At 42.6% G+C, this 15,233-nt stretch overlaps 1 protein-coding gene across 1 annotated transcript in view; it reads right to left on the bottom strand.

The window, feature by feature from the left end:
- Nucleotides 1-11,249, bottom strand: part of LOC117530030 (kinesin-like protein KIF2A) — a 42,765-nt gene extending 31,516 nt beyond the window's left edge. Inside the window, 2 exon segments of the mRNA XM_034192969.1 lie at nt 1,413-1,507; nt 11,131-11,249. Of these exon segments, the coding sequence (XP_034048860.1) occupies nt 1,413-1,507; nt 11,131-11,191 (156 nt within the window). The 5' untranslated portion in view covers nt 11,192-11,249.
- Nucleotides 11,250-15,233: the final 3,984 nt, after the last annotated feature.

Here is a 15,233-nt window from a genome sequence, read left to right as displayed (position 1 = left end):
TTCACAGTGTGCACGCGCGAACGGGACAGGAGGTCCTCAAACTGGGTCCTGGAGAGGCGGAAGTGCCGCTGAAGCGGCCCGTGATCCAGACGCAGCTCCGGCAGCAAATGATGATTGTGCGTCGCTGGCGTCCGAGTGTGAACGCGGCTCAAGCAGGCGACACACCAGGCGATGGTGCGCGTCCATCGCCAGGCAAGGACGTGAATTTGTGGTGTCGTGTGGCATCCGGTGTGAACGCGGCATAAGAGTTGCGATACTAGTTGGATGGAAACAGCTAATGAGAGAGAGTACCAGTTGCTGCTGTAATAACGTTACATATAAGTACCGTTTGTTACATGACATAATATCACAAATGGTAAACTAACCAAAATTACTGTTCAATCTTATTTGTGAAAGGTAATCCCACGGGATCTGGTTTCTATACTGCAGCATAAAATACAGACAAATTTGCTCACTCTCCTTTGACTCCGGTTGACTCTGGTGCGAGCCTATTGTGAAGAGACCCATCCAATATGGCTGCAACGCTGGATTACGTTGCAGCAAGTTATGAGGCGTCTACATATAATCATGTCTATGGGTCAAAACAGCAGATCAATCATCTCCAGCTCTGTGTCTTCCTGTCTCACCAACCACCTGCATGTCCTCTCTCAGCATGTCCATAAACCTCCTCTTTGTCCTCCTTCTTCTCCTCCTGCCTGGTGGCTCCATGCTCAGCATCCTTCTCCCTATATACCCTGGGTCCCTTCTCTGCACATGTCCAACCATCTCAATCTCACCTCTCTGACTTTGTCTCCAAACCGTCCCACCTGACCTGTCCCTCTGATATGTTCATTCCTAATCTTGTCCATTCTCATCACTCCCAAAGAGAATCACAACATCTTCAGCTCTGCCACATCCAGCTCTGCCTCCTGTCTTTTTGTTTGTGCCAACATCTCTAAGCCGTCCAACATAGTTGGTCTCACTACTGTCTTATAAACTGTCCCCTTCACTCTTGCTGATATTCTTCAGTCACAAATCCCTCCTGTCTCCTTTCTCCACCCACTCCACCCTGCCTGCACTCTCTTCTTCACCTCTTTACTACACTCTCCATTACTTTGGACAGTTGACCCCAAATATTTAAACTCATCTACTTTCACCACTTCTACTCCTTGTAACTGCACTACTCCACTGGGCCCCCTCTCATTCACACACATGGACTCAGTCTTGCCTCTCCAGGCTAGACTCAACTTGCTCTCTACTCTCACTACAGACCACAATGTCATCTGCAAACATCATAGTTCATGAAGACTCCTGTCTGATCTCATCTGTCAACCTGTCCATCACCAGTGTGAAAAAGAAAGGAATTAGACCTGATCCTTGGTGTAATCCCACCTCCACCTTGAATAAACGTCATTGCTATTGTGCATCTGTACCTCTTTCCCTTTGGTGTCCCCATTCTCGATCCATTCCACTGTTACGCTCTCGTTGTCTTCATGAAGTGATGTGATCATCGCCTGGTGTATTCGTCCTACAGTTAGAATAACAGATAAGATGCTGCATGCAAATGACTCAATTTCCACAGGACAAATGAGCATTAAAGGGGTCATATTGTACACATTTTCCACAAGCTAAGCTAATATAAGTGTCCTAAAATGTTTTTCATAGACACTGTGGTGGTGATAATTGGAGACTGTTAAGAAATGACCTGTTTCTGTGCCTGTTTATTTAATGTAAGGGACCTGTCCCTACTCCCTTCACATTTAACAGGCATAGACATTAAGCATATTCAGTGACTTGTTCTATAGGACAAGTAGAATGTGCGACCCACGTGTCCTCTTGCTATCCTGACTTGGCCCATGTTGGCCGGTTTGGAGATAGGAGCTTAAGAAACAATCAATCAATCAATCAATCAATCAATTTTTTTATATAGCGCCAAATCACAACAAACAGTTGCCCCAAGGCGCTTTATATTGTAAGGCAAGGCCATACAATAATTATGTAAAACCCCAACGGTCAAAACAACCCCCTGTGAGCAAGCACTTGGCTACAGTGGGAAGAAAAAACTCCCTTTTAACAGGAAGAAACCTCCAGCAGAACCAGGCTCAGGGAGGGGCAGTCTTCTGCTGGGACTGGTTGGGGCTGAGGGAGAGAACCAGGAAAAAAGACATGCTGTGGAGGGTAGCAGAGATCGATCACTAATGATTAAATGCAGAGTGGTGCATACAGAGCAAAAAGAGAAAGAAACAGTGCATCATGGGAACCCCCAGCAGTCTACGTCTATAGCAGCATAACTAAGGGATGGTTTAGGGTCACCTGATCCAGCCCTAACTATAAGCTTTAGCAAAAAGGAAAGTTTTAAGCCTAATCTTAAAAGTAGAGAGGGTGTCTGTCTCCCTGATCTGAATTGGGAGCTGGTTCCACAGGAGAGGAGCCTGAAAGCTGAAGGCTCTGCCTCCCATTCTACTCTTACAACCCTAGGAACCACAAGTAAGCCTGCAGTCTGAGAGCGAAGCGCTCTATTGGGGTGATATGGTACTACGAGGTCCCTAAGATAAGATGGGACCTGATTATATCAAACCTTATAAGTAAGAAGAAGAATTTTAAATTCTATTCTAGAATTAACAGGAAGCCAATGAAGAGAGGCCAATATGGGTGAGATATGCTCTCTCCTTCTAGTCCCCGTCAGTACTCTAGCTGCAGCATTTTGAATTAACTGAAGGCTTTTTAGGGAACTTTTAGGACAACCTGATAATAATGAATTACAATAGTCCAGCCTAGAGGAAATAAATGCATGAATTAGTTTTTCAGCATCACTCTGAGACAAGACCTTTCTGATTTTAGAGATATTGCGTAAATGCAAAAAAGCAGTCCTACATATTTGTTTAATATGCGCTTTGAATGACATATCCTGATCAAAAATGACTCCAAGATTTCTCACAGTATTACTAGAGGTCAGGGTAATGCCATCCAGAGTAAGGATCTGGTTAGACACCATGTTTCTAAGATTTGTGGGGCCAAGTACAATAACTTCAGATTTATCTGAGTTTAAAAGCAGGAAATTAGAGGTCATCCATGTCTTCATGTCTGCAAGACAATCCTGCAGTTTAGCTAATTGGTGTGTGTCCTCTGGCTTCATGGATAGATAAAGCTGGGTATCATCTGCGTAACAATGAAAATTTAAGCAATACCGTCTAATAATACTGCCTAAGGGAAGCATGTATAAAGTGAATAAAATTGGTCCTAGCACAGAACCTTGTGGAACTCCATAATTAACTTTAGTCTGTGAAGAAGATTCCCCATTTACATGAACAAATTGTAATCTATTAGACAAATATGATTCAAACCACCGCAGCGCAGTGCCTTTAATACCTATGGCATGCTCTAATCTCTGTAATAAAATTTATGGTCAACAGTATCAAAAGCAGCACTGAGGTCTAACAGAACAAGCACAGAGATGAGTCCACTGTCCGAGGCCATAAGAAGATCATTTGTAACCTTCACTAATGCTGTTTCTGTACTATGATGAATTCTAAAACCTGACTGAAACTCTTCAAATAGACCATTCCTCTGCAGATGATCAGTTAGCTGTTTTACAACTACCCTTTCAAGAATTTTTGAGAGAAAAGGAAGGTTGGAGATTGGCCTATAATTAGCTAAGATAGCTGGGTCAAGTGATGGCTTTTTAAGTAATGGTTTAATTACTGCCACCTTAAAAGCCTGTGGTACATAGCCAACTAACAAAGACAGATTGATCATATTTAAGATCGAAGCATTAAATAATGGTAGGGCTTCCTTGAGCGACCTGGTAGGAATGGGGTCTAATAAACATGTTGATGGTTTGGAGGAAGTAACTAATGAAAATAACTCAGACAGAACAATCGGAGAGAAAGAGTCTAACCAAATACCGGCATCACTGAAAGCAGCCAAAGATAACGATACGTCTTTGGGATGGTTTATGAGTAATTTTTTCTCTAATAGTTAAAATTTTGTTAGCAAAGAAAGTCATGAAGTCATTACTAGTTAAAGTTAATGGAATATTCAGCTCAATAGAGCTCTGACTCTTTGTCAGCCTGGCTACAGTGCTGAAAAGAAACCTGGGGTTGTTCTTATTTTCTTCAATTAGTGATGAGTAGAAAGATGTCCTAGCTTTACGGAGGGCTTTTTTATAGAGCAACAGACTCTTTTTCCAGGCTAAGTGAAGATCTTCTAATTAGTGAGACGCCATTTCCTCTCCAACTTACGGGTTATCTGCTTTAAGCTACGAGTTTGTGAGTTATACCACGGAGTCAGACACTTCTGATTTAAAGCTCTCTTTTTCAGAGGAGCTACAGCATCCAAAGTTGTCTTCAATGAGGATGTAAAACTATTGACGAGATACTCTATCTCCCTTACAGAGTTAGGTAGCTACTCTGCACTGTGTTGGTATATGGCATAGAGAACATAAAGAAGGAATCATATCCTTAAACCTAGTTACAGCGCTTTCTGAAAGACTTCTAGTGTAATGAAACTTATTCCCCACTGCTGGGTAGTCCATCAGAGTAAATGTAAATGTTATTAAGAAATGATCAGACAGAAGGGAGTTTTCAGGGAATACTGTTAAGTCTTCTATTTCCATACCATAAGTCAGAACAAGATCTAAGATATGATTAAAGTGGTGGGTGGACTCATTTACTTTTTGAGCAAAGCCAATAGAGTCTAATAATAGATTAAATGCAGTGTTGAGGCTGTCATTCTCAGCATCTGTGTGGATGTTAAAATTGCCCACTATAATTATCTTATCTGAGCTAAGCACTAAGTCAGACAAAAGGTCTGAAAATTCACAGAGAAACTCACAGTAATGACCAGGTGGACGATAGATAATAACAAATAAAACTGGTTTTTGGGACTTCCAATTTGGATGGACAAGACTAAGAGACAAGCTTTCAAATGAATTAAAGCTCTGTCTGGGTTTTTGATTAATTAATAAGCTGGAATGGAAGATTGCTGCTAATCCTCCGCCCCGGCCCGTGCTACGGGCATTCTGACAGTTAGTGTGACTCGGGGGTGTTGACTCATTTAAACTAACATATTCATCCTGCTGTAACCAGGTTTCTGTTAGGCAGAATAAATCAATATGTTGATCAATTATTATATCATTTACCAAACAGGGACTTAGAAGAGAGAGACCTAATGTTTAATAGACCACATTTAACTGTTTTAGTCTGTGGTGCAGTTGAAGGTGCTATATTATTTTTTCTTTTTGAATTTTTATGCTTAAATAGATTTTTGCTGGTTATTGGTGGTCTGGGAGCAGGCACTGTCTCTACGGGGATGGGGTAATGAGGGGATGGCAGGGGGAGAGAAGCTGCAGAGAGGTGTGTAAGACTACAACTCTGCTTCCTGGTCCCAACCCTGGATAGTCACAGTTTGGAGGATTTAAGAAAATTGGCCAGATTTCTAGAAATGAGAGCTGCTCCATCCAAAGTGGGATGGATGCCGTCTCTCCTAACAAGACCAGGTTTTCCCCAGAAGCTTTGCCAATTATCTATGAAGCCCACCTCATTTTTTGGACACCACTCAGACAGCCAGCAATTCAGGGAGAACATGCGGCTAAACATGTCACTCCCGGTCCGATTGGGGAGGGGCCCAGAGAAAACTACAGAGTCCGACATTGTTTTTGCAAAGTTACACACCGATTTAATGTTAATTTTAGTGACCTCCGATTGGCGTAACCGAGTGTCATTACTGCCGACGTGAATTACAATCTTACCAAATTTACGCTTAGCCTTAGCCAGCAGTTTCAAATTTCCTTCAATGTCGCCTGCTCTGGCCCCCGGAAGACAATTGACTATGGTTGCTGGTGTCGCTAACTTCACATTTCTCAAAACAGAGTCGCCAATAACCAGAGTTTGATCCTCGGCGGGTGTGTCGTCGAGTGGGGAAAAACGGTTAGAGATGTGAACGGGTTGGCGGTGTACACGGGGCTTCTGTTTAGGGCTACGCTTCCTCCTCACAGTCACCCAGTCAGCCTGCTTTCCCGACTGCTCGGGATCTGCCAGGGGGGAACTAACGGCGGCTAAGCTACCTTGGTCCGCACCGACTACAGGGGCCTGGCTAGCTGTAGAATTTTCCACGGTGCGGAGCCGAGTCTCCAATTCGCCCAGCCTGGCCTCCAAAGCTACGAATAAGCTACACTTATTACAAGTACCGTTACTGCTAAAGGAGGCCGAGGAATAACTAAACATTTCACACCCAGAGCAGAAAAGTGCGGGAGAGACAGCATCGTTATTCCTGGTGTAACTTTGGTTTATATGAAACCTTTGTGGCAAACTCCAACTTATAAATTTTGAAATTTATAACCTTTTGAAACACATTTTCTGCATTTTGAGGGCCACTTTGTTTTGCTAACTGGGACACTAAATAACATGTGACATCCTTTACAAAAGAAGAAGAAAAAAAAACAGAAGAGCCCCCTATGCTGGTTAAATCACAGCATAGGGGATCCCCCTATCCTCAACTATGCTGGCGAAAACCCTGCCGTAACTGCAACCAAATTTGAAGTGGTTACCAAGGGCGCAATTCAGAACTAGAAATTGGGGGGGACAAAGAGCAAGGCCCACAGGGCCGAAGCCCATAGGCCGGGGGTCTGGGGGTCGAACAGTTTCTAGATAAGCTCAGATGCATGCTGAGCATCCAGAACAGTAATTTTAATGTTTTGAGAAGACCATAAAGTGGACACCATTTGACTTATGCAATTTGAAACTGTGGATATAAGTACTTTATTCTGAGAATAACCAGCACTGATTTTATTAACATCCTGGTGTAAATAAGGTATCACCACATATGTAGAACTCAAAAAGAATGATAGGTTGAGTTTTCATTAAAAAAAAAAAAACAACTGCAATGTGGTAAAATGTATTCATAAATATGAAAGAACAGGCTCTTAATAATTATTAACTATCGCATACTGTATTTTTTTTTCTCAAGATTTGTTTTTGCATAAGTTTGAAAAAAAAACAACAGATCATAAGTTTTGGATGAATTACTTATCATGAATTTAATTTTCGAAGTAGCACTAATGACAACACTCATACTGAACATAGACTGATTTTGGAGATCAAGCAATAATTGCAGATGGGCTTTCTGAGGTCCCAGATAGCTTTTCTGATTTCCTTTTCTAACTTTAAGAAATTGGTAAATTAGCATATGGTCCACTGATACTTATGTGTAGACACTAGTCCCTAGAGGCAACTATTTTTGGTTTCAAATCTGGGCAAATGCAGTCCCAGAAAATTCTGAATGTGACAAACAAGAAACAGGTGTTGTAAACAAGTCAATGCTGCTAAAAATACAAACTTGTAGAAACAAACATACTATTCTGACATGGTTTTGCACGGACCCGGCGCTACGAGGGGGTGTTTGGGGGCAACGCACCCTCACATCATCAACCCCGCCCCCTCAGATGTGAGAGTTATCAAAAAATAAAAAAGAAAGAAAAATAAATACTGGAAAATATAGCAAACTATTAGTTATTCAATAATATCACGTATTTAACAAATAAACCAAATGAATTAACTAAAATAATTCATTTTAAAACAAACAGATATGGCGTGTGTCTGTGTTCAAGCGATTTGATAGGTTGAAGGGCCTTTCACACTGAATACTTTAGGCCAATCCGTCAACGTGTCCCAATCCGTCGACGCATCTGACGTCGCTTCGGAAGCGGCAAGGGGGCGGAGATTGCTACATCACACTCTGGCCGTTTCCACAACCTGAAAAAAGTTCAGCGATCGCCATCTTCAATTTGCGTCGCCTGAACCACAAAAAAAACTTTAAAAAACAGCAGTAGAACGATTCTCCCATCACCCTGCTGGGAGAAGCTTTTTTTCAGCTACTTTTCGGAGTGACACCGACTGAGGGAGGACTGACGACTTGGTGGGATATCGATTGAACCACGACAGCGGGCTGACCCGCGTGGAGAAGCCGGTTTTCAGGCATCATCACTGGGCAGAGCGAGGCAGGCAGCCGGGGGGATGGAGCAAACCCACTCAGTCTGAAATCTCCCACTTTTTGGATATATGCGAAGTCCCAGTTTGACCAACGGAGTTTAGTTCTGCAGCTTTATTGAGGTGAGGATAAAATAAAAGTAAAACATGACGTTTCTGCACTGCTATGAAGGTTTACTGATCGGCTAACTTTAGCTTAGCCTTTTAGCACAGCTGATCTGAGTGAACGCTTTAATTTGTAGATGGTTCAGTCTTTTTTATTTTTACCAAATAAAGCTACAGCTTTTTTCAGACACCACAAAAGCTCAACTTTAAATAACTTTTTTTTTGGGGGTGTTTTTTCCATTGGTTTTTTTTTCCCGTTTTTTTTTTTCCTTTTTTATATATAAACTGTTTAGTGTTTCTTTATATTTAAAGAAATATTTTTATTTGTCCCAATCAGGAACATTTGCTGTGCAGACAACCAAACTTCCATTGATGAGCTGAACACCACGAAGTCCAGTCGAAAGAAAACATCTCTGCTCTTCAAAATAGGACAAAAGTGTCTTCAGCAACACCACCAGAGGTCAAAGCTGCAGAAGAGACCTTCATCTGGTCCCAAGAATCCAGCAGAACATCACCTGCTTCTAAATAAAAGGCTCTTTCAACAGCAACTATTTTATTATTTTTTAAAAAGCTGTTTCATTTTATATTTTAACAATAAATGAACGGATCATTAAAAATGTCCACAAAATCAAAGTCCAAAGACATTTGCACAAGTAGAAGCTCTCCACTTATTGTGCTCAAATTCATATTTTAGAAATGACTCTGTCCTGATAACAACATTAAAGGCAATTACATATTTTGGCTAAATTACAAGTTGAAATGACTATAAAAAAAAATCATCATGAGGTTTATGTCACAGAAATCCTACTTTACAATCACACTGCAGTCATTGTTAAATTATTTCCTGTTGCATTTATAATAAACATTTGTATTTATTTACAGTGTCTTTCTGGTTGAAATGAGATATAATCTACCAGACGTAAAAAAATGTTCAAATTTCCATGTTATTTTGTCTAAAAATAAATGTCCTTATGTTAAACAAGAAATTATCTAATCTTAAGTAACAGGTGGTTTTAATTTACAGATGAAAGGTTTCTAAAGAACCATTTATTGATTTATTTAGCTATTTTAATTACAAGTGTTCTAAACTTTTTTAACAGTAATCAGAAATTCTGAGGTAACAAACAATAACAAAAACATTTCGAAGGATTTTTCTTCAGAAAACTGCTCCATAAATGAGCAGTCCTCTGACACGTATGTTTTGTACAGATCAGTGGTTTCTACACCGATCCATTTTGTAGAGATCAGTGGTTTCTACACCGATCCATTTTATAGAGATCAGTGGTTTCTACACCGATCCGTTTTGTAGAGATCAGTGGTTTCTGTACCAATCCATTTTGTAGAGGTCAGTGGTTTCTGTACCAATCCATTTTGTACAGATCAGTGGCTTCTACACCAATCCGTTTTGTAGAGATCAGTGGTTTCTGCCACTAGTCTTCCGTGTTTTGGCCCGACGCATCGTTCCTACTGGACAACGCAAAGGTACGTCACAGCTCAGAGCATCGAAAGTTGGATTGAACTTTGACCCCGTCAGTCAGCCGACAAGCGACAATGCGTGCTCCCGTCAGAAGCGTCGGTTTAGCTCGGCTTTTGACGCGACGCATTTGACGCATCTATAAAGCAACGCGTCTCATTGAAAATAATGCTTTTCAGACTGATTTTTGACGCATCTGACGTATTCAGAAAGGCCCTTGAGGGTTGCGCTTGTTAGTGCGGCAGAGGGCAAAGATCCTGAGTACACTGAGGTAGGCTAGCATCCAGTTTCCACACAGAATTTTATGTTAAGATATGGACTTTTATGGTAAGATAAAAGTTATGTATTGTTGTAAATATATCTACATGAAAGGTTTATCTTTGACCCGCTGTGTGACTGTCATGCCCAAATGCACTGTGTTTGCGCTTGTGATGGAGGGCTGTATGTGGGGTTAATCTACTGTCTAGTGTCGTTTCTCAGATCAGTTGTTGGTTTGGTTTTGTGGTATGCAGGAGATCACTTGACCGAGGGTCTATACGTTCAAATAATAATTTAAAAAATACTGTCATCACTCTTTACTCTTACTCAGTCAGTCTCTTACAACAGTGTAGCCTAAATACACGAGCTTTCCGGAGCGCACCCAATTCATTACGCACGCTCAGAGGCACGTCCCCTCCAGTGCGCACTTTTTTTTGGGGGGGGGGGCGACCCTGCCCCCTGTGATAAACTCATTGCCCCCTTAATATTTTTTTCTGGTGCCGGGCCTGGTTTTGCACATAAGACTGACATGGTTTGCACATAAGACTGACATAGCATGTTTCAAGTACACACATATACGTCAGAAGGTGGTGGGGGACATACCATATTCTGTCCCCCCTGGTTGAAAAGGTGGGGGGACATGTCCCCCCTATCCCCCACCAAATTGCGCCTATGGTGGTTACAGTTACACCTGCTGTAACAGCTTCGATTATTGGTGGGGAGTACAGTATTCACAGGATTGACTGCAAAGTGTTTGAATATGGCTAAGGTTATAAAATAAAAATAAAAAAGTGAACTTGTCCTTTAAAATCACACCATCAGATGTCACCATTATGACATGAACATGAAATTCTGTCACCTGGAAGCAAACATTTGTCACTGCTGATTCCTGCTGTCATAAAAGGATGGGTGGAGCCATGAAGGGATGAAGACTTTTCTCCATCACTCATGATGTCACATAATGACTTTAAGCTGATTCTCTCTGGGTAATTATCATAAATCACTGCTCTGCATGGTTTAAAATGACTTAAAAAAGAGTGGCCAGTTCTGGGGCCACTGGGAGAGAGGAGGAGAAAGGCTCCATCCTTCAGAGGCCACTGCAGTGTGATTTTGTGCACCTGATCTCTGCCGGGATGCTGAGGACGCAGCAGCAGCGCGGCTCCGCCCTGTCGCTTGATTGACAGCTGGACAGCAGCGATGCTAACGGCTAACGCTGAAGATGATGGAGCGGCTCGCCTAGCTAGCAAATAAAGAAAGAAATAAAACGGCCTGCGGTGTACCGTACCGCCAGCCGCTCTCACCCACAGCAGACCAGCCAACATTACGTACCGTCGCTCCGTTTTATGTCCACGTAAACGCCCACAAACACCTTCCCGAACACCGCAGCCATTCCTCCGCCTCCCGCCGGGCGCCTCTGTGCGGCCGCTCGCTCTGTGCGCGCGGCAGTGCACGTGCAGCTGCAGCCTGCGGTCGCTGTCACTCACACAGACACTGCGCATGCGCGAGGAGGGGGTTGTATGTTTAAAAAAAAAAAACAACTAGGTTGTTCAGCAGTGACGCCAACATTTAATAATTTAGGTTTTGTTTGCGCCACCACAATTTAAAGGGATGATATCACATAGATAGATAGATAGATAGATAGATAGATAGTAGAGGTGGGCGATACCGGGAATTTTGGTATTGATCCGATACCAAGAAAATACAGGCCCAGTATCGCCGATACTGATACCGATACTTTTTTCATATTTAAGCTTCATAGATCCAAAGGATCCAAAAGACCTAGGATAGAATTTTGCCAAACATTGTACGTGACAACAAAATACTTTATTATCACAATCAACATTTTTGTTTAAAAAATATCACTCAACAGAACTTAAAACAAAATCTCCTGAGGTAGAGGGCTGACAAACCACAATACAACAAAATTAACACACCGCAACAAAATTGGCTGGCGCCGCTGAGCCATGTGACAGCACAACAACAAAAGATCAGCGGGGGGAGGGTGTGCTGCTCCGTGTTGTGTGACACAGTACAGCGCTGCTCTTACAGACAGAGAGTACACTTTGATGAATCTGCGTGCGCAGCAGTCAGTGTGTGCGGGAGAGAAAAAAAGCTTGAGTATCTTTTTACACGAGGATCGTTCAATATCAATACCAGCGATGGTATCGATATTATCGATATTAGGATCGATCCACCCACATCTAATAGATAGATAGATAGAATCAGAATAGTTTTTATTCGCAAAGTATCTGCAGAATACAAGGAATCTGACTTGTTTTGAGCTGCAGTCTGTTTGCACAGCATGTATAAATATACACCAAACACAGTATAATTCATAATAATAATAATTCACAGTAATAAATTGTGCAAGAAAAATGAAATGTGAAATAAGAGAAAAAAAATGTGCCAGCAGATGGCACTAAATCCTACAGTATAGCTTTAAAGTTTGAAGTAAAAAAGATGGTCACTAATAAGGTGATGCATGTCAAAAGTACCCTGCTGTTAGACCTCTGAAGGAGAACCTGTTGATGTGTCTGTCACTTAAAAATGGAAAGATGATGACCAGAATGTACATAATGAAATGAAACTTTGAATTAAACAGTTGTTTCCATTCAACACACAGTTTATTTAAAGTACAGAAAGTATTAAACAGAAGATCAACAGCACCTTGAAAAAGAGAGAGCGCATCGAAGGCATCGGGATGCCCTCTGAATGTAGTCCTGGCAGCTCATAATGTGACTGAATTGTGAGAGAACTTTGTGTGGGGTTGACAATGGATAACACTACTTTGTGAGTGATTGAAGACACAAATGAAGATCTGACATTCCCTGTGGGAGATGCACATGAGCTGTCCTGGGGGCATGCCAAAATAGCGGAGATGATCGGAGAGAGACAGCGCTTCTGGAAGGGCCCAAGGGAGCCCTGCAACCACAGCTCAACCTGAGTGCATGACTCATCAGGATTGACCTATAAGTAATATTGTGTATGAAATAGATTTCACAGCTAAGGACACCCACAAAAAGTTTGAATGCCTCAAAAGCAGCACAGAGATCTAAATAACTATGTGATGAGTCACACATACCTCTGCTTAAAAATCACTTATTGAAGGTGTAGTACCCCAGCCTGGGAAAGATGGGCATATATCCCCATATTTAAAAAGAGTGATCAAAGCAATCCTGGAAACTACAGACCAGTTAGCCTTAGCAGTAGTATGCAAAATCCCTGAATCTCTGATCAGTGATGTGATTATGGAACACCTTGTTCTCAAACATCCTGATATCAGGATGGTTTTTGTCTATAGTAGATCTTGTTCAACCCAACTCCTTGCCCGTGTTGACATATGGACCCGTACACTAGATGAAAACTGAAACAGTGACAGGGTTTATCTGGATTTTGGGAGGTTAGGTAAGAGGCTGTGTTTCTTTCTCAGGCTCACCCTATGGTCACATTAGCTGCAAGCGACCTGACATTCAATCAGAGTGGACCTTTTGCAGCGACAAGAGACAGAGACAGCGGTGAGAAGTCTATTTTATACAAATGCTGAGCAATGTGACACAGCATCTGCCAATTCAATTCAGTTCAATTTATTTTCATTTATACAGCGCCAAATCACAACAAAGTTGCCTCAAGGCGCTTCACACAAGACAGGTCTAACCTTACTAACCCCCAGAGCAAGAACAAAGGCGACAGTGGTAAGAAAAAACTCCGTCTGATGATATTAAGGAAGAAACCTCAAGCAGGCTAGACTCAAATATGGGTGACCCACTACTTAGGCCATTCTAACAGTTACAAGGTTTTTACAAAGTTTAACAAATTTTTATAATGTTTGGAAAAAACAAAAGATCTGCTACAACAATTTCAGACATGGGATTTCGCCATCAGTCCAACATCCTGCTGTCCACAGACGCCACTCTCACATACTCTCTCCGCACCTCAGACAGAGAGAAAAGGAGTAGAATCAGTCGGCCAGAAAATCACACCTAAGGTATAATTCATAAATCAATAGGAAAGCAGAGAAAATACTAAAGTGATCGCAGACACAAGCCCTAAGCTTCACTAACAGACCCAGAATTTAGATAAAGTTGAGGCAGACACCTGTTCCATTCCTAATAAACTGAATTTAAAAGCCAAAGGCAAAGGCAGTGTGATGTCAGCTGCTTGTATGCGTGAACAAAATAGTCCAAGATGGCGGAATACACTCTGAAACAGCTGTATGTCTGTATGTCTGACCACAAGGTGGTCAGAAAGCTCCTCGGTGGCAAGGCTCCTGGGGTGGATGAAATCCGTCCTGAGTACCTTAAGTCTCTGGATGTTGTGGGACTGTCTTTGTTGACACGCCTCTGCAACATCACGTGGTGGTCAGGGACAGTGCCTCTGGATTGGCAGACTGGGGTGGTGGTCCCTCTTGTAGCGGGACGAAGGCCCCGGATCCTGATTGAAAAGACATTCCCGCTAGCTTGGCTAATGGGGAATTCCCCTTTGGCTGACCTGGTAGAGGAATGGTCTTTAGTGCGAGCCATCTGGGTTTGATCCCACCACCGTCCTGGCCACAAAGGTCCTGCGGTCACAATGTGGCATCACGTACAGGATGTGGGTAGTCACAGAACATGCTTAAATGCACCTGTGACTTCGGGACGAAGTCAAAAATGGTGGGAGATATGTAGCGGGATGAAGGTCCCAGGTCCTGATTGAAAAGACATTCCCGCTACCTTGGCTAACGGGGAATTCCCCTTTGGCTGACCTGGTAGAGGAATGGTCTTTAGTGCGAGCCATCTGGGTTTGATCCTACCGCCGTCCTGGCCACAAAGGTCCTGCGGTCACAATGTGGCATCACGAACAGGATGTGGGTAGTCACAGAACATGCTTAAATGCACCTGTGACTTCGGGACGAAGTCAAAAATGGTGGGAGATATGTAGCGGGATGAAGGTCCCAGGTCCTGATTGAAAAGACGTTCCCGCTAGCTTGGCTAACGGGGAATTCCCCTTTGGCTGACCTGGTAGAGGAATGGTCTTTAGTGCGAGCTGTCTGGGTTCGATCCCACCGCCGTCCTGGCCACAAAGGTCCTGCGGTCACAATGTGGCATCACGAACAGGATATGGGTAGTCACAGAACATGCTTAAATGCACCTGTGACTTTGGGATGAAGTCAAAAATGGTGGGAGATATGTAGCGGGATGAAGGTCCCAGGTCCTGATTGAAAAGACGTTCCCGCTAGCTTGGCTAGCGGGGAATTCCCCTTTGGCTGACCTGGTAGAGGAATGGTCTTTAGTGCGAGCCATCTGGGTTCGATCCCACCGCCGTTCCGGCCACAAAGGTCCTGCGGTGTGTTAGAACAGAACAGAATAGAATAGAATAATTCTTTATTGTCCACCGATGTGGAAAATTGTCTTCGGCTCACCAGCACAAAAAAGACAAAAAAACAGTCATAAAAC

This window comes from Thalassophryne amazonica, chromosome 17 (genome assembly GCF_902500255.1).
Source record: "Thalassophryne amazonica chromosome 17, fThaAma1.1, whole genome shotgun sequence".
In the NCBI taxonomy this organism is placed as follows: domain Eukaryota; kingdom Metazoa; phylum Chordata; class Actinopteri; order Batrachoidiformes; family Batrachoididae; genus Thalassophryne; species Thalassophryne amazonica.
Note: the sequence above shows the minus strand (reverse complement) of the source record. Positions and strands in the feature narration are given on the sequence as shown.